At 35.4% G+C, this 20,256-nt stretch overlaps 4 protein-coding genes across 5 annotated transcripts; 2 read left to right on the top strand and 2 right to left on the bottom strand.

Moving 5' to 3' along the window:
• Positions 1-96: 96 nt before the first annotated feature.
• Positions 97-4,344, top strand: LOC123866619 (band 7 protein AGAP004871-like). The gene is made up of 8 exons (XM_045908276.1): positions 97-283; positions 681-769; positions 1,248-1,403; positions 1,497-1,594; positions 2,113-2,274; positions 2,670-2,835; positions 3,791-3,884; positions 4,192-4,344. The coding sequence occupies exons 1-8, from the start codon at positions 121-123 to the stop codon at positions 4,194-4,196; spliced, it is 933 nt and encodes a 310-aa protein (XP_045764232.1). The 5' UTR covers positions 97-120; the 3' UTR covers positions 4,197-4,344.
• A 99-nt stretch (positions 4,345-4,443) lies between these two features.
• On the bottom strand, positions 4,444-8,235 carry LOC123866625 (cuticle protein 21-like). The gene is made up of 4 exons (XM_045908289.1): positions 8,074-8,235; positions 6,827-7,051; positions 6,127-6,300; positions 4,444-4,897 (listed from the first exon to the last, which is right to left on the bottom strand). Exons 1-4 carry the CDS (start codon positions 8,089-8,091, stop codon positions 4,805-4,807), a joined length of 510 nt encoding a protein of 169 aa, XP_045764245.1. The 5' UTR covers positions 8,092-8,235; the 3' UTR covers positions 4,444-4,804.
• A 1,453-nt stretch (positions 8,236-9,688) lies between these two features.
• LOC123866744 lies at positions 9,689-15,881 on the top strand. Of its 2 annotated transcripts, none has more exons than XM_045908424.1 (8): positions 9,689-9,874; positions 10,054-10,330; positions 10,498-10,656; positions 11,259-11,437; positions 11,895-12,170; positions 12,588-12,759; positions 13,525-13,645; positions 14,440-15,881. In XM_045908424.1, the coding sequence occupies exons 2-8, from the start codon at positions 10,061-10,063 to the stop codon at positions 15,087-15,089; spliced, it is 1,827 nt and encodes a 608-aa protein (XP_045764380.1). In that variant the 5' UTR covers positions 9,689-9,874; positions 10,054-10,060; the 3' UTR covers positions 15,090-15,881. The 2 variants fall into 2 exon arrangements, with proteins under 2 accessions (XP_045764380.1, XP_045764379.1); XM_045908423.1 differs by having other exon boundaries at positions 9,690-9,874; positions 10,007-10,330.
• Positions 15,882-18,611: 2,730 nt separating this feature from the next.
• Positions 18,612-19,537, bottom strand: LOC123867205 (39S ribosomal protein L47, mitochondrial). The gene has a single exon (XM_045909132.1). The coding sequence runs from the start codon at positions 19,462-19,464 to the stop codon at positions 18,691-18,693; it is 774 nt and encodes a 257-aa protein (XP_045765088.1). The 5' UTR covers positions 19,465-19,537; the 3' UTR covers positions 18,612-18,690.
• Between the last annotated feature and the right edge of the window lie 719 nt (positions 19,538-20,256).

Here is a 20,256-nt window from a genome sequence, read left to right as displayed (position 1 = left end):
ATTATAGAAAAATAATCAGAGAGTATGAGAGAACCAACTGACATACTTATCTAATATTTTTATTTACAAAAATATCTATAAAAGGGTCAATTTATATATTTTCTTGGCATATAAATAAACATGCAACCATCGCAACATATAAATGGATCCCAGCATAATGTTGACAAAGAACTACCGCCTGCTAAAAGTGCTAAAACACCAGACCTGGAGAAGGGCCTTGCACCTCTCATATTACGAAGTCGAAATTCTTCAACTGTAATTCAAAGAATGCGAAGTAATAAAGGTAAGATCTAATTTATTAATTACTAAACAAATACCTATTTTATTACTAGAAGATTATGCCCACAACTCCCAAGGAACTTTCGAGTTTCCGAGGTAAATAGTAGCCTAACTAAAGCGTAACTAAAGCCATCTCTGTAACAAATAGAGGATATCCATGACTTCGTCCACGTGAGATTAGATTATTAAAAGTTCCAAGGGAACTCTTTGATGTCCCGGGACAAGTAGACTCCATCCCCGAGATGCAAGCTATCTCTGTACCGAATTTCGTCAAAATCGGTTTAACGATGAGCATTGAAAAGCTAGCAGACAGACACCCTTTCGTGTTTATAATACTACTTAACTTATCAATACTTACATACTTTAAATTACTTACCTACATAAAATTATTGTATTTACAGAGGACAAATTCATTGAAAAACTTGCAGTGGTGTTGTCAATTGTTATTTGTATCATAACATTGCCTTTTTCGTTACTATGCCTATTTGTGGTTGGTGCTTATTTGTTTATTTATTTTATCTACGCTCATGATATTATCTTAAAATGTTTATGGATTAAATAAGAGAAGAGAATCTTAACGACTGTTCACATGCATCTATAATTAATATAGATGTAATACTCGTGTGATGCCGCTCGTGTTTTAAGAATTAATTTACTAGCTGATACCCGCGACTTCGTTCGCGTGGATGTAGGTTTTTAAAATTCCCGTGGGAATTCTTTGATTTTCCGGGATAAAAAGTAGCCTATGTGCTAATCCAGGGTATAATCTATCTCCATTCTAAATTTCAGCCTAATCCGTCCAGTAGTTTTTGCGTGAAGGAGTAACAAACATACACACACACACACACACACACACATACAAACTTTCTCCTTTATAATATTAAAGTGTGATGTGATTATTATGCAACAGTTTCATATACTACTAGGTATTTCTCCCTCTTTGTATGCAATTTTTGGAACATTTCCAGGTTGTTCGGCAATTCGAAAGAGCTGTAATTCTACGCAATGGGCAAGTGTATAAGAATCATGCATTTGGTCCTGGACTTATATTTTATTTACCTTGCGTAGATTCTGTAAAATTCCTCGATTTAAGGACCTTTTGCTATGCCGTCCCGCCACAGGAAGTAAATATTATCATGTATTGTATTATGTGATAATAATGTTATTGTCTTTAATGTATGGATTTAATTAATTATACCTATTTTTTTCATTCGCAGGTTCTCACTAAAGATTCCTTGACAGTTTCTGTGGATGCTGTTGTGTTTTATAAAATATTTGATCCAATACTTGCTTTGTTAAGTGTCACTGATTATAAGTAAGCTAGTTTATTCTGCTAAAGTGGTAACAAAAAGATGTTATGAAGGGTTTATTCGTATTAGTGTGCTCCAAAGGCCAAATAATCGTTGTGTGGCTCTCATTTAAATACTAATCAATCAAACTCAATTAATTCCATATTTTCGATAATTCCAGGTGGTTTTCCAGATATTCGTTAAAATATTTTGTATTAATGTTGTTACACGAGCTCAAGGATTTACTTACAAATCTTTAAACCCGTATAACTCTAAAACTAGACATTTTTACGGAAATGGGGAGTCGATAGATGTACCTAATAATAATTAAACAAATATGGTTTTAATTAATTTTAATTTTTTCTAAAATTAATTTAAATGTGCAAAAAACACTGTTATTTTATAGTTTTAAGTTTTCACTTCTGTCGGCAGTCCCCACTCGTTGTCAATTTTTAACCGACTTCAAAAAAGTAGGAAGTTCTCAATTCGTCGGAATCTTTTTTTTTTCATATTGTTTGTCCACACCTCTTTTTATTTTAATCAGATCATCCACACACTACTTGGCTGCGACAACGCTGCGTAACGCACTTGGAACAAGACAGTTAACAGAAGTTCTAGCAAACCGCCCTGCAGTCAGTCAGCAAGTTTTTAATTTCATGAAAAACATCACTAGAGACTGGGGAATTGAAATCGTTAAAGTGGAAATGTATGTACTTAATAATTTACCTTTTATTTTATCGATTAAATTTTATGATCCCACCTACAAAATGTTATTGGACGAGCTAAACCGAATGCCCCATTCTAATTTCTAACTAAGTACAGTCAAGTAGGTACTAGGTAAGTATAACCTTTTCTAATTGTATCTTGTACTTTCTTAAAGCATGTTCTCTTAATAAATGTGTTCGGATATATGGACAGTTGATAAATGGTAGTATGAGTAAAAATGTAAGTCTTACAGAAATAAACCATGCTGAATTAAGATAGGTACTTTTAATTGCAGAAAAGCAAACGATTTCTTCCGTATTTCTAAAGAACTTTTAGCCACGAAATGAAGTCGCGGGTAATTTAGCTTGCAACTAATAAATATTATAAAAATTACAGAAAAGATATTAGACTCCCATTGCAATTACAAAAAGCAATGGCAGCTGAAGCCGAATCAACGAGATTGGCAAACGCGAAAATAATTGTTGCAAAAGCAGAGATTGAGTCAACGAAAAACCTTCAACTGGCCACCGATATTTTAATGGATAATCCAATGTGCATGCAGGTTAGACATTTTTTTTTATTCCGATATAAGTTAGTCCTTGATTGCGATCTCTCCTGGTGGTAAGTGATGATGTAGGCTAAGATGGAAGCGATCTAACTTGGAAGGGGTTTTCAATAAACCCTTACCCCTGATCGGTTTTGCGACATCATACTAAAACGATAAATTAATATTTTGCAGCCCAGCCCGGCTAGCATGGGCAGTAGATAAAAATTATATCCCCGATTATATCCACTGATTTCTATGACATCAGTGGATATAATCTGGGGATATAATTTTTATCTACTGCCCATGCTAGCCGGGCAGTTTTTGCCGGTTGGGTGATAACTAACCACGGCTACCCACCCACCACCACTAGACCAGACCAGACCAGACCAGAGCCAATTTAGAAATTATAAACTCGTAAATTGCCCTTTCCGAGAATAGAATCCCGGACTTCCCAGTTAAGACATGAGGGAGGGAGGTCATCAAATAATTATTATTAGAAATCGCCTCGCTTTCTGTTTCCCAAGTAGGAAGATCAAAATTAGCCATTACAAATTCTTATCAGTAATCATCTAATTCCTTCCGCTAATACTACAACTGAATTTAACTAGCAATAATTAATTTAAATACCGTACTGACTCTGAGCAACTTCATAAAGAGCTAATTACATTGTAACTAAGTACTAGAGAATTTCTCAGTGAAATATGAATTTCAATAAAACCTGTTGCGTTTTTTACACTTCCGGTCACAACTTCTCAATGCATAATAGTCATTATTCGAAACATTTATTTACTTTATACCTAACAGCTAGTATAATATTATCATCATAAAAATATGTATCTGTTATTAAAACAGTTTCTTGGTTCAGCCGTAAGAGCTGATGGACAATGATTAGGTACCTACTTATTAAGTTCTATCTCCTTTATTAAGAGTGCGACAACTTTTACAAAAAGAAAACTGTTGTTTCTTTCAGCTTAGATATTTACAATCTTTGCAAATGATCGCTGGTGATAAGACACATACTATTGTGTTTCCTTTCTCTTCGGATCTTATGAAGAACATTTTTAGTAAGTGATTGGATGTCCAAACTCGTATCAATTAATTATACTCTATGTACTACTTAAATTATAATTATAATAATTGTGATTTCTATCAAAATTAACAACGATCTCTTCAGATAAAATTTTAATCAATTTCTTTCAATTCAATTTAAATACTTCCTAAATAAATGCTAATACAGTACTGTGTATCTGTTATGTAAGGTAGGTAGCTTCTTAATTCAGTCGTAAGAATCGTAAGAGAATAAGTCTATGATTACTTATATCCCGTTTAAGTATGACAACTTTTACAAACAAAAAACTTTATTTCTTTCAGTTTAGATATTTACAATCTTCACAAACGATCGCTGGTGATAAGACACATACTAAGTATTGTAATCCCTCTCTCTCCTGATCTCATGAGGAACATTTTTAGTAAGTGATTGGGGTTTTAAACTTTTTTATACTCGATGTACTCAAATAGTTTTTGAAATAAATTTTCACTAACTTTAAACGTTTTTATTTATTTAACCAACATTAACAACGAACATAATAAATATTTAACACTTATTCTAGAACTGTTCTGAATTCTGAATCTGTGATATCGGTCGCGCTTACCTACTAAGTATTTTGTACTGCGTTGCTTTTAGCGTTTGATTTACTCTGTTTACTTACCCTAAAACATCTACCCTAGGGTGTATACCGGAAAACCATCTATCCATCCCGGACAAAAAATTATATACAAGGTCGCTATTCGTGGTGGATAGATGGATACATGTTTTCGAATATACACCAAGAATATATATTTTAGGATTGATAAACGTAATAAGCTATCGTTTTCAGCGTCACAGTCTAGTGTAATGTAATTATTATAAAGACCAAGCGCGACCGACGTTACCGTAAGAGGAATTCAGGTCTTAGTATTTTCTTCACAGGTAACTAGACTAGGACTAGTATTCTCCAGAGTCTTCTTGTTGTTGATTAGCTTGTGTATAGCGCACCGGCGCATTTGGTTTACCTCCTGGCTGCTTGTGCACTGTAGCCTGCAAAAACGATTATACATTTAAGTAAATAATTAGTACTATCTATAGAAGAGTTATTTGAAACAAAAATTATGTTCTGTAAAGCTGTCAAAATTAGTAAGATAATGGATATCAAGATAAAAGAAAAACGAGTTGCAGCCCGCAATATTTTGGTTCAGTTCGGAACGACTCGTCTAGTGTGAGATAGAGATCTTTGCCATTTTATTATTGTCAACAAGTTCAGTGCAACCAAAGCTATTGTTACGTAGTTAACTGTAATAATAGTATCTAATAGGAATTGTGCATTCGCTATTGTATAAAAATTTCGTCATTCCTCTGTTTCTTTTATTTTTATGTAGACCTACTCTTATTTCGAATTTCGCTCTGGTTCTTATTTGGTGCACCGCATTTCACTAATCATTGAAAAGGGCACTGTGGTTAATATAATGAGCACTTTAGAACACTCCAGTTGACTTCAGTTTGTTTTCGTATTTTTAAATCTTAACTGAATTTTTACATTGTAAACATTTTAATTGAAATATCTCAACTTATTGAGAATTATTATAGTAGGTACCTACTTACACGACAAGTCAAGATGGCAATCGGGGTATGAGGCGGGGGGACGCCCCGCACACCTGCACGTCAACCGCATTATCCCGCACCGGGTTAGTGCGGGGGCTGTGCGGGTGTGCGGAGCGTGCCCCCCACGATTATCATGTCGACCTGTTACGTAGGTACTTTATGTAACTTTATTCCGTGTAGGACAACTTGTTCCTCGCTGCGTCATGTGACTCTACCACCGCCACCTGCACAGGTTCGGAAAGCAGATTCTAGTTAGAAAAGCCGGCAAGTAACTCGGCAGCTACTGTTTTATCAAGGCAAAATGTTGCAATATTATGTAGCTTTATCAATGAAACTAAAAGTGCTAAGCACGCTCATGGCGTTAAAATAATAAGTAAGTAGGTAATACGCAAGCATCTACATCTATCGACAACTAGAATAGGTAGGTACCTACTTTTTAATAAGCTAGTTCAATTTTAGAAAGATCTCTCTCTTCGTTTCCATCGTACCTATTTCTGCTTTTATGGTAGATAATTGGGCGATGCAAATGCAACCGACTGTACAAACTCTATGCACGTTTAACACGTTTAAGGTTGACGGGCAGATAAGATTTTCGAGCTTTAAGTCCTTTTGTATGACCTATCGATTGTACAAAAAAGTGAAATAGAAAAAAAGATAAATTAAAATACCTGGAAACCGTTTTTATCATCGGCAGTGTATCTCACGAGACGGATGGAACCGTCGGGTTCTACGAGTGAATATTCGCCGCGTACGACGTCTCCTTCCCGGGTCTCCTTGTGGTCCTGTTGGTTGCCAGTGTGGGGGTCTTGAACTCCATACGCGTAGTGATAGTCGGGGTTAGCCTGAACAATAAGGAACTTTAGGTAACATCTGTGAAATGTACGAAACGTTTCAATCATAATATAAAGAAAAACTATTATCAATGCCTATAAGTTCACAAACTAAAAGGGTAGCAAAAAGGTCACTTTGGCTAAATTTTAAATCTCCTTTATTTTATAAGGCTACGGACTAATACTAAAACGTATTTTATTACCTAAGAGCGTCTTATTTTATGTATGACATGTCTGAATGCACTTTGTTCATATCAGAAGACCGTCACTTAGCGATTGAGACTTATGGTAGGTAACTACTTACTCGTACATCTTAGTTTTCGGTCTGCTAGTGGCCACCTCGTAACGTAGCATACTTAAAAAACGTAATCATATGTTCTAAGATATATACTTAACTAAATAGTAAATAGAGTCCAGTAGTTAAGTAGTCCATCTATAATGACTCTATAGATCAAGATTAAGGGAACAGCATTATAAATAAAAGTGAGAAGAGAGATTTCCTTAAAAAAAAGTGTTAGAGTAGTATAAGTATTGTTACTTTATAGTCAACCGTCTTCAAGCGTTCGTATTTGGCTGTTTCTGGATCAATTTGTCTCTGTTGATGGTTGTATCCGTAATCTGCATGTTGCTGGGCGCCCTCCGAAGCAGGGACCTGAACTTCGTAGATTTTCCCACTGACTGGTCCGCTGAAACGGTTGTATGAATACCCGCCCGGAGCGTGGACTGTGAAAGCGGGCGCTGTCAGGGCCAGCAGTGCGAAAGTCTGAAAAGAATAGTTTGAATAAATTAACCAAAGACCGTGAACTACATAACAAATCTTTAGTACAATGTATTCTATAGTAATCTACTGTTACTGTTATATTGCTTTTCTTGTTTCATAAAAATTGAAATCTTTTGAAAGAAATCTATTGAACAACTTATACCTAGTGGTTTACATAAATCAATAAGTATCTACGTACCTGTACCGTCTTAATGAAAATGCTTTATTACTAGGTATAAAATATTTAAATGTGATAGCCTAGTGATTAAGACATTCTCCTATTCAAGGGGTCCAGGGTACGATCCCGGGCCAGATCTCCATATTTCGGAGCTATGTGCGTTTTAAGCAATTAAAATCGCTTGCTTGCATTGAAGGTAAACATCGCTCGTGAGAAAACCTGCACGCCTGAGAGTTTTCCTTATTCAAAAGTGTGTGAAGTCTGCCAATCTGTACTTGGCCAGTGAGGTGGACTATGGTCTAAACGCTTCGCATTCTAAAGAAGACCCGTGCTCAGTAGTTGACCGGCGATGGATTGAGATAACGACGAAGAAAATTAAAATTATCATAAATGAAAAAATTATACCTAATATCTACAAAAAATATAAATTCGTCGATTTTCCAGTTGTTATATTTCATCATAATCATCATGATCAATCCATCACCAGCCCACTACTGAGCACAGGTCTCCTCTTGGAATTAGAAGGGTTTAAGGCCATAGTCCGCAACGCAGACCAAGAACGGATTAGCAGACTTCACACACCTTTGAAAGCATTATGGAGAACTCTCAGGCATGCAGGTTTACGATGTTTTTCTTCACTATTAAAGCAAGGATATTTAATTGCTTAAAATAGGCATACTCAACTCCAAAAGTTAGAGGTGCGTGCCCGTGATCGAACCCCTGACCTTACCCGAATAAGAGGCAGACGTCTTAACCACTCGGCTATCACGGCTTTTAACAGTTATAGAATTGCGGAATTTTTCAAGTAGATAAGTATCTGTATTAAAATGTATTTTTTAAGTAATACCTTAAGTACGAAAGCCATTTTGCAAGAAGGTTGAAACAGTTATGATCTACACTGTACCCAGCGGGACTGATGTTTGCGCTGTAAAAATTGTGGTTTTATACCGCAGCGTTATTTATGAAAGTACAAGTAATCACGAACTTATTTACGCGGGTTGCAGCAAACTCAGCAACATTATGATTTTATGAATCAACAATTTTCAGTATGGAACAGTGTTGACAGTTGATAGATTAAACCTATCTATTATTTTTTATTATAATATAGGTAGGTGGTAGCACCTACCTATATTATAATAAGTAGAGATCGATAAAGACATGTTTTTTAAGTTAATCATTATCTCTGTTTTTTTAGATATTTAGCGTGAGCTTGTCTCTCTATAGTAATCTAATAATTAGGTACTAATCTATATAAATAAAGAAGAAGGTAGTAAGTTTGTTTGCAGGAAGTAATCTCCGGAACTACAGAACCGATTTTGAAAAATTTTTCACCAGTAGAAAGCTATGTAACTACTTATATTATTTCTAAGTGACATCATACTAATATTATAAAGCCGAAAGTTTGTGTGTATGAATGTGTGTATGTGTGTGTATGTTTGTTACTCTTTCACGCAAAAACTACTTGACGGATTTGGCTGTTTGAAATGGAGGTAGATATTATCCTGGATTAGCACATAGGCTACTTTTTATCCCGGAAAATCAAAGAGTTCCAACGGGATTTCGGAAAACCTAAATCCACGCGGACGAAGTCATAATATTATGGATAACACATAATATTATGGATCCGAGACATGGTCGCTAACTATGGAAGGTATGATAAGAAAGCTTAGAGTCACGGACGGAAAAGCGGGTGATGGTGAGTGCAATGCTTAGAGTTTCTCTACCTACGTGATCAAATCAGAAATGAGGAAATCCATAAGATAAGTAACTAGAGTGCAAAATCGACATAGTTCAGGAGGTCTCGTAGCTGAAGTGGCAATGTGCAGGACACGTCATAGTTCGAAAAACCAATAGACAGTAGGGTCCCAAGGAGCTAGAATAGCGACCTCGCCCCGGAAAACGCAGTGTTGTAAAACCCTCCACCAGGTGGGCAGACGACCTTAAACAAATCTCAGGGAGCCGCTGGATTTGGGCGGCTCAAGACCGTGGCGTGTGGATTGTGGAAGACACCACAAGAGACTTATGCTCAGCTGTGAAAGTAGCTATAGACGTCCACTACTGAACGTAGGTTTCTTTTAGGAACTACGAGTATTAACCTTCCACTAGGAGGTAAAGGAGCGCACCTCCACCCAATAAATAAATAGTATATATATTTTTTTATTCAATTATCTAAACTTTTACAAGTGCCTACTTTTGATTTATCAAATGCATCGGATCAAAATATGATTCGGAAATCGGAATGCCTTTCATACCAAGAAGAAGATAATTAAAAAAAACATTCCATTATAATGTAACTTCACCGAATGAAGAATTTCTAATGTTACCCGCATACAGTAGGTGCGACACGCCCTGCCCTATGCACTTGCATCTATCTTCTATGCTTCTAGATCTAGTGTCAAAGTCCACAGCATTCGTGGTCTGTGGTCCACAGTCGTCTGTTAGCTGTCAAACTGTCACAATCTTGTTTAGGTAGGTATTGTCAGGTATTGTTTAGAAGTCGTTGATTGTTATTATGTTATTTTGAATTTTGTTCTGAGTTCTGAACTTTAAAAAATAATTTACCCAGATTATTTTCATTATTTTTGTTTTCGATAATCGACATTTCGTGGTTACTGATTTTGGCTTTCTATTAATGTGGGACCGCAACCGTTAGTAATTATTATTTACTTTAGAAGTTTGGATTGATTAGTAATAATAATTGTCGCTTTAATCACAACACTCAATTGTAGTTTGTGATAAGATAGCTTTATCGATAAGTGTTCACAGTGTGTTTACTGTAGGTATGGGGCTTCCTGTAAAGTTTCCTGCATCCCTACAATAATTTCAGCATAAATATGAGTTCTCAGAAAAAGGGAGCCAGACCTCTGCAAGATTCCCAATCAACAACTGCTCTAGATCATGATGAGGATTTAGGCACTGCCAGTAAACGCGTTAAATCTAATGACTCTACAAACGACATGCCATCTTTAAGACGCAAAAATTTTATCAAAGCTTGTGAGCTTGTCTCACAAAAAGCTTATTTAAATTATGCTGAGCGCCTACAGCTAATTGATATGCCAGTTTGTGTGGATAGAAGCTCTTGTATGCATACGTCTTCCACTATTGTAAGTACAATTTTTTTACTACTACCTACCTACTTATCTAAAATACAGCTGTTCTCCAGTGGTCTAGTATGATTTTTTATAGTTTTGATTTTTTTCCTTGAACTAAGTTTATAGATACATAGATATAAGATATATACAGATATTTTTAAGAGAAAATTTACTTCCAGCCTACCATAAAGGAGATTCCACTGAAAGTAACAAAGTTGATAGAATTTGAAATTGAAGCAAGCAACTGGTTTGGTGCACTGGAAGTCTGTATAGTCTCCATCTCACATAACCAGTATCTATCCAATGTTGTACTCAAAGATGTAGTTGAGATAATGCTGGTAAGTAAAATGTTTATATATTCTAAAGATCAAAGTTGCACACTACTAATTTTCAATTACCATAAAAAGTCTGCTTGGTTAGAATTTGATACTTAAAATGTTTAGTTCTAGAGTTTATGTAGTGTTCATCTAGTTAAGAATATTTGAATTGAGTGTCCTAAAATATTCATAAAAAACTGGTCAAGTGCGGGTCGGCCCTCACTCTTTTAGGACTCTGTACATAATTATTATTATATTTTTTATGAAATATTTCTTTTTCTACCTAGAACCTTGTGATGAACCTTGAAAGAAAACCCCAAAAAATGTTTGTTTTGGTCACTGCTTGCAAAATATTGTATAAATCTTTGTTTTCAGTATTTGTAGTTCAAATACAGTAATATGGTCAATAATTAATATACCGAAATATCATATTGCTAACTTGTTTAGTTTTTGAGATAGCCCCTGTCACAAAAATGGTCTAAGGCCCAATTTCACCATATAGTTACAGTCCATATAGTTATAGTAACAGCGCTGTTATGTTAATAATCTCCTAACACCTGTGAAAAATTTCATGCACACAACTCAGAAGTGTATTTGATAACATTATCATTTTACATTTTCAGAATGCACATGAAGATCTTTCATCCGGATACACAATTTCACAGGTGATAGAGAAATGTAAATTGGTATTGTCATTGCATTTTAGTACACACTGCCCATGCTTACACAACAACATACGAGATGTCTATACCAACTTTCTAACATCACCAATGGACAAAAAAGAAAAAACAAGAAGTAACAGGTATTTATTTATGTATTGTGTTTTTATTTTAAGTTTTACTTATTATTTTTACCTAACTCTGAAATGGACATATTATACAAGTATGCTGGAAGAAGTGGGCCATCAAAAATGACATTTGTTTTTGTGCTGTTTTGAAGCACCCCCACTGAGTATACTAGGAATTAAAATTGGCACTGTGTCAAATGGCCTTTGTGTGGACACTATGTTGACAGATGTTCATCACTAACATTTAGTTCCTAGTACCCTCACATAATGCCGCTGTTGCTATCAGCACCAAAATTGGCGAAAATTTTAATATATACTATTGTGAGTAATTTACATTCTATACTTAAAAGGGTATTAGTAGATAAATAAGACATTACACGAAGTCCAATCTGCACAGACAAACCATTAAAGAAACTAACTGCTAGATTTGTTGGTGGATTAAACATTGCCTTTTCAATGATTATTATTACAGGAAAGACTTTGGAAGTGAAAAAGGAATTGTAAATTTTTGCTTGACTAGATTAGAGCACGAATTGGAGCCTCACAGCACAGACAGTGCTTTATTAGACAGAACTGAAAACACACCTGAAGTTTTGAGACAAACCATCAAAGGATCGTTTTACCAAAAAGAACAGTTCAATATTTTCGAAATGCTTGATCGTACTGAGAGAATAAACAGACTAATGGCTGTACTGCATAGTATCATAGAGTTGTTGCAATTTGACCTTGCTATTTGGCAGTCCATTGGGTAAGACAAACTCCTTTATTTACACCATCGATGTACAGATAAATGATTGCCTCATAGACACTGACACTGATACAAGTACACTGGTAGAAATGTGTTATACAAAACAACTTTTTTGTGCTGTTTCAAAGCGCCCCACCAAATGCACCAGGAATTAAAATTGACACTGTGTCAAATAGTCTGCAGATTGACTAAGATAACATAACATTTAGTTCGGATACATGATGCTTATTACAACTATCAGTACCACAATGTCGAAAATCAAACAGGTCTTCAAAAACAGGTCATCTATAGGCTTAGTGACATCTATTAGCGTTAATTGACAGTTCACGATTTATGAGTTAAAAAAAAAAAAAAAAAAACAAAATAAATTATACTTCCAATTTAATGGACTTAATTTTGAACATTTTTATATTTCAGAAATTCTGACAACAAGAAATTTCGGGGGAAACAAATTCTTATGGCAAGCGTTTTACAGCAATACAATGAATACAATAATTGCTTTGTTACAAATATCTGTCAGCGAATATTAAGACTATTCGTTTATTTCGTGCACTTAGAGTATCCTGAAGAACATATAAAAACGATGACTGTAAGTTACTTTTTATCAAAATTATCTCCTAACAGAATAAATTCATAATACCTAATTCATAGTATCAAAAGTGTATCTGTCTGTTACCTTTCACAGCCCATCTAAGTCTGACAAAAGGTACAAAGATAATTTGCATGTGTTGCTAATTTTTATCCATACTATTAATATTATAAATGGGAAAGTGAGTCTGTCTGTCTGTCTGCTACGTTTTCACGGCCCAACCGCTGAACCGATTTTAATGAAATTTGGTACAGACTTACATACATACATACATTTCGAGGAAGGGCATAGGCTACTTTTTATCCCGGAAAAACAAACAGTTCCCACACCTTCGCATTAATAATATTAGTATGGATTAAGTAGGTAACTAAGTACAGTATGTACAGATACATCATAGTATATTAAAATAGTAAGTTTTAATGACTTAAAATTTAGAATTATGTATGGTTTAGGATAGGACTCCAGCAAATAAACCTACGTGGTTTCAGCTGGTGTCAACAACTATGCGTAAAAATTGTATTTTTTGTAGTTTTTAATAAAAAAAAAGTAACAAAGAGTGTCAAAATACTTAAACCAATTTTGGTGGCATAAACCACCTTAATTATTATGAGATCTAGATGAATTAGTAAGTTGACATTTTGCACAGAGATTACCCTTATAATATAGAATTTAGAAATTCCCAAAAATAGAATAAAGAGGAGTTATAGTTTCGCCGCGAGTGGTCACTAGTACGTATTACATATTTAGTATCGATATTTTTAACAGCTTTGGCTTAATGCTACAATGGAATATTTTTATATGAATGAAGAGTACTCAAATATGGATTACCCTAGCCCTGGCAGAGTCTGTAAAGGGGTTACAAATGAATTATATGACATCATCAAAGGTAAGCACAATATGTACGTGGGTTGATAAGGTAGATGCGACGGGTCTGCACCATCGATGTGTCTGCACGTGAAATTCAAATTTAATTTGGTTTTTCGCAATTTGTAAACTAATACGTCAAAGTAGGCTTATGGCACTTTAATTGTGCCAATGGCAGTATCATCCTCACAGGTTTAAATAAAAATCTTTACTTGAAAGGGTCCAGTTTAAGAATTTAGCTTCAGCTTAGTATCGACAATTACAAATTGTGAAAAACCAAATTAAATTTGAATTTCGCGGGCAGACCCGTCTCATGGCCCTTAAATAGTTCGCGGCCTAGTCAAAAAACAAAACAAAATACTTACATATAACGATACTTTTATTTTTCGACATAATCCCCATGCTTTGTGCAATTTTCTAAGACGAGTGCGAGTCGGACTCACACAGGCAGGGTACCGTACCATTTGTTCTTATAGCGGCAATAGAAAGACACATTCTGTGAAAATTTCAGATCTCTACCCATTATAGTTCACGAGACCGACAGACGGACGGATGGAAGGACGGACATCCTTTGGGGTCGGTTCACCTGATTTTTTTCTACTGCTTAGACTGTTATTTTGACTCTGGGGTATTGTGGTGAGCTCAGGTTTCATCCATGTCTCAAATCTTATAAGAAACTGCAGTCAATGTATATAGATAGACCTTAAGTGTGGCGCCACGCTCGCTCTCCATGCACTTCAATGCAAAGCAAGTGTCACCGTCGCCGTCGCATACCGCAAAGTCTACCTACAATAACAAATGTTATTTATTTTTCAGAGCTACCTTCAAAATCAGTTTTAAATATACTGGAAAGAATAAAACCAGCATATTTAAGGCACCAGTTATGTAATTACTATTCAAAAACTTTGTTATCAATATCATCTGATAAACAAGAGACATTTAATATTTTAATTGACGTCTTGAAAGAGGCCAAATGGAATGACTTTCCCAGCAATGAAAATGACTTGATAATGCTAAAAAAAATTAATGTGAAAAGAGTAAAACCAAATAAGGTTTTAAAAAATCTATCAATGATTTGCAACAATTCGCCTATGAATTCAAGTGATAATAACAGTGTATTATATCCGAAATTGTATCCCACTACAGACGACAGTAAGATAGACCAATGCTTTATAATTTACACACTGTATATTACATTACAATCTTATTTGGAGGCATATGGAATACAAAGCGTTCAAGAAACATTAAAAAGATTAAACGAAAATTTGCTCCAAGCTGGTACATCACAAGACATAAATAGCAACCCACTCCTTAAACACAAATCGTATTCTGTAACAGAAACTTTTTTAAAGAAATACAGACAGATTTTTGAGATGCTTAAAGAATTTATAGTGACACTAAATCAAACAGAGATTAGAAATAACCTACCAGAAGCATTTAATATTTTTTACAACCTATTAAATTAAGTTATATTAACATATTAAATTAAGTGTTTTAACAGCGATATAAGATATGTTCCATAGACGCGGCGCGAGGGTAACGACGAGTTCCATCGAACACCGGTGTCCGCCTCCTGTAAATCGTAATCCGCTTTAAAATTAAAGTTGCGCGACAACTCTAAAATAATATTATTATTCACGTCACTCAATTGATTAAGTATAGGGCTTCAGTACCTAGGTATAGTCTGTTCTAAACTTATCGAAACTGAGTGTGTTTAGAAGATTAGGATCGACAAGAGCGCCGACACAGATGTCAACTGGAACATAACTACTGTTACTATGAATCGCCGCATCTAGTATATTTCTAATACAGTAGACTCGATTTACTGGACTAATTGTTGTCGTAAGGCATTCGGATAATCGAAAATCCGGATAGTTCAATGTATGAAGAAAAGCGATTTTTGTACATACAACACAATGTTAGGTCTTAATCATCTTTAATTTAGTTTAAAATATTTGGTAATTGTCATTTGGCGTAAACAATTTATTGGTCGGTTGGCAATCCGGATAGTCGCGAATCCGTATGACTGAGGTCCGGATAATCGAGTCTACTGTTAATAATTTATTTATTAATTTTTAATAAGTTCTATAGTTCGCGACAGGTACGCATGGCAATCGGGGTATGAGGTGGAGGGATGTCCCGCACAGCGCCCGCGCTTCCCGCACTAGCTTAGCGCGGGAGCTGGGCGTTCAGACTCCGATTGCCATGTCGTCCTGTCGCGAACTATACACACTTATTCATACAAAATGACTTACGGCCGTATTCACAAACGTTACTATGAGGTCTCACAGTAAGCTCGAACGCATAGTGTAGCTTCCACCAATCAGATCATTGTAAATTGACGTGATACAGTCATCTGATTGGTGGAACGACATTGTACGTTCGAGCGCACTATGAGATCTCATAGTAGGTAACGTTTGTGAATACGGGTGTATATGACTTCTCACGCGCCATTTTAACTCACATATCAAAAGTACGGTTCACCTTTATAAAAAGACTAAATATTTGACACATAAAGTTAAAATGGCGCGTGACAAGTCATTTTTTTACGCATCATATAATATTGTTATAATGTGTTGTGTATAGAGTTTAATTTTTAATGCACCAAAAAATAAAGTTTTATTAATTTAAAAGGTGAATTTTTTTTTCTTATTTTAGAATCTTTATCACCCTGGGTGGTCTATCAAATAATAGGTAGGTACTAATTTACCTTTCAGGCTCAAAATATCTTGGGGCAGTCTTGTATAAAATATTGCTTCTGGTCTGCATAGATCAAAGGTTTTTGATGCCCCTTCGAATTTTTTCAAAATCCTTTAATACGCGACAGGTCAAGATGGCAATCGGGGTGCGGACGCCCCGAACAGCTGCACTGCCCTACCCCGGTGCGGGGTAGTGCGGCTGACGTACGGAGTGTCCTCCGCCTCATACCCCAAATGCCATCTCGACCTGTCGCGTACTAATAGATGGGGATCCACACTTGGATGAATAAAGAGAAAACCTACCTAGGCACAGGTAAAATCTCAGTTACTGAATCTAGTTGTTGGAGCAGTTTAGCTGTACGTTTAGGTCAGTCAGTCAGTTTATCCATGCTAATATTATAAATGTGACAGTGTGTCTGGCTGCTAGCTTTTCAAGGCCCAACAGTTGAATCAATTTGAAGGAATGGTACAGAGTTAACTTACATCCCAGGAAAGGACATAGGCTTTTCTATTTAATCAAAGAGTTCCCACGGGATTCTTAAAGGCCCATTTAACCGATTTATATGTTTGGTTCTCATAGGTATTATCTGACACCAATCTGACTTTGCCATATCAGTTGCTTTTTAACCGACTTCGAAAAAAGGAGGAGGTTCTCAATTCGTCTGAATCTTTTTTTACTATGCAATGATTCTTGAAAATAAATAAAGTGAATTGACAATTATATTATTACTTTTTAGGGTTCCGTACCTCAAAAGGAAAAACGCAACGTTGTCTGTCTGTCTGTCCGTTGAGTCTGTTAAGAAATCTATAGGGTACTTCCTGTAGACTTCAGTCTTATTCATAAAAATCCCTTAATATAGGTTTAAAACGTTCATTAGCTAAAATGCTCATTAGGCCTATTAAACGTTTCATAACTTTCTTTATTCATAAAGATTCAATAAACCTCTCACAACTAAATTCTCGCTATAGGCTAGTTTCGCTTTGTTATGTTGTCGTTCTGATGAATTCATAGACAAAATTGCAAAAAAACTGGGCTCTACACAGAAAAGTGACGCAGCTGTGTGACATTTGTTTTCGATTTTCGGTCAATTGTCTGAGTTCTGGAGGATAGTTAGGTATTATCGTTTGGAGTTTTGTTCCGATTTATTTAATTATAAAAATGGAAACAGGAAGGAATTTAGAAATTAGCGTTAGATTTTATTATACTATTTAAAAAAAAAAGATGTATTAGGTAAAAGTATGTATTAGAATTTAGATACAGTACCTGGACATTCATGGAATAAAATCCTTTTTTTTTAAATTGAAAATATTACAATAAAACTTAAAGCTAGCCTTATCTAATTACTATACAAATCATGCCCGTGTGGAATGGTGCCAAGAATACTGGCTGCATTTCCACGCTTGACAGCCAGGCTGATCCGTTGCGCAAAAAATGAGCCAGCCCTTTTTTTACCCAAATCCTTCTCGGTTTATGTAGTTAGGTACTGAGCTGCATCACCGCCATATTTCTTACGTTAGAAGAAATCACATACCTATGTAAAAGAATGATTACATGAAAAGAAACTTCGAAATTAGATAGAAACTTTTAGGTACCTACTTCACGACGTCCGTCCCTAGCATCTTATGGCAATTAAAACTTGCAACTCTAGTTAATTACCACAGCCTCTCGAATCCAGAATAAATAACGTACAAATAATAATGACAATGCAATGACACTAGAATCAACCAAAACAAAATAACCTCACTTCCAAACAAATTATCAGCTGTTAAGACAAGACGGCGGCCATCTTATTCTTTAATAAGGGTTTATAGTAGGGTTCAGCCTGTTATAAGTTATGGAGCCGTTATTGAACACTTTTAGCACTATTGAACGTTTATGAATCATGTTTTTGAGAACTTTGCTTATAACAAGCTAATAAAGCTTCTACAAATGTTTATGAATAAGACTGTTAGAATCATGAAATTTGGCAGGTAGGTAGGTCTCATAGCACAAGTAAAGGAATAAATCTGAAAACCGCGAATTTGTGGTTACATCACAGAGAAAAAAATTAAAATGAGTTTTAATTCTCAAAGTAAGAAAATAATTAATACCAAGTGGGGTATCATATGAAAGGGCTTTACTTGTACATTCTAAAACAGAGTTTTGTATATTTTTAAGCACAATAGTTTTTGATTTATCATACAAAATGTCGGAAAAATACCTGAGTACGCAAGTCTGACTCGCACTTGGCTGGTTTTTTTTTTAAATCATAATATTATGAACCCTCAGGTAGAAAATATAACCAGTTGTAAAGTACAATGCTAATTTAATTTAATTATGTTACAACAATATGAAATACTTAAACAATATGAATTAGAAAGTGCTATTTTAATATTTGGGTAGGAAATGGCCTCTAGCTTTCTTGGACCTTTTTGCTTTCTCTATATCAACTTCAGGATACTCCGCTTGTAATTTTTCCATATCCATATCAGGAAAACGTTTTAGAAGATGTTGAACTTGGTTGAAATTTCTATTCTTTTCTTTTCTTTTAATATTGTATAACTTTTCTTGGTACAGTCTATAAAATTTTTTTACTGCAAGACTGTTAATATATCCATGTTCTAAGTAAGATTTTACCCATCGTGAATTCATAAATTTTGGTATAAAGTATTCATGTTTCTGATATTTCTCTGGTAAGCCAAAAAGGTTTACTATATCATCCACTGGACGTTCCCCTGTTTCACCAGTTTCCAATTTATAATATGCAATGTTCCTTTCTCTTATAACAGTCTCTATATTATTCATTGATTCTTCAACTTTATCGATCCTCTCGGGGTTCGGAAAAAGACGTATTTGTTCATTACATTCGTGTTCCATAGTAAATAGCATATTTCTCTCTTTCAATAAAACGTACCATAATTTATGCAAATCTGTATTAGATTTTATTCTTAATTCATCTAAGCGCCAAGCTCTACCAACACGTATATTAGTTTCGTTCCAGTTCTTTTTATTATCGAAGAAATCCATTAAACTATTCTGTTTACTTGTGGTGTGAAAATATTTAATATCTTGTGTTGTTCTTCTGCAGAGATTTAATAAATTGTTTGGGCGAAAACATATTCCCACCGTAGTACGTTTAATATTTTTAAATATGAAATTCATTTTCGTTAAAAATCTTTTACATCTCAAGCTAACCTCACTTTTGCTTATAGCAATTAGCAAAGCAAAATGGAGATCAAAATATGTCAAAGTCAGACTATATGGCGGCGTCACATGCTTGCGACGACCAGCAAACAACAAGCACTAGCAAGCGTGATTGCTTCATGCTTGTGGCAAATAACAAGCAGCAGCCTTGTACCAGGTACTTGCGTATTGCCAACGCTTGGAAGTGCGTGAAGTTGATCCGGTTCGCATCAAGTCAAACCAAAGACCTAAGGTCTTTGAGTCAAACACTGTGTATAAAAAGTAAGCACTCTGTGGTGTTTGCTGACGCTTACTGTATGTTGTTTGCCACAAGCATGAAGTGCATCCATAAATTTTGATGGTGCTGATTTGCGACAAATAGATAGCTTGTAGATAGCACAGCACACAAGAAGTGGGTGTTTGCGTATGCTTGCCAGCGGCTTGCCAACGCTTTGGAGCGTTCCGATCGGCAGAATTAGTAGACAAGTTATCTGTGGTGTTTGCTGATGCTTGCTGTTTGTTGTGTGCCATAAAAGCGCTTGTAATAAGTTTTAGGTTCAACATGCCGGCACCAGTGTTTACCGGTGTACAGAGTACTTTTTATACACAGCGTTTGGTTACAGCAAACGCTATGTGTACGCTTGTGGATAGTGCACAGATCACTATATACCAGTCTTGGACGGATGTCGCGTTGCTTGCGAACGCCCAAGGAGCGCTTGTTGTTCGATCCGGATTGGCTATAACAAGCAATGATAAAAAGTACCTACTCTG

The sequence above is a fragment of the Maniola jurtina genome, chromosome 7, assembly GCF_905333055.1.
Source record: "Maniola jurtina chromosome 7, ilManJurt1.1, whole genome shotgun sequence".
Classification (NCBI taxonomy): Eukaryota; Metazoa; Arthropoda; class Insecta; order Lepidoptera; family Nymphalidae; genus Maniola; species Maniola jurtina.
Note: the sequence above shows the minus strand (reverse complement) of the source record. Positions and strands in the feature narration are given on the sequence as shown.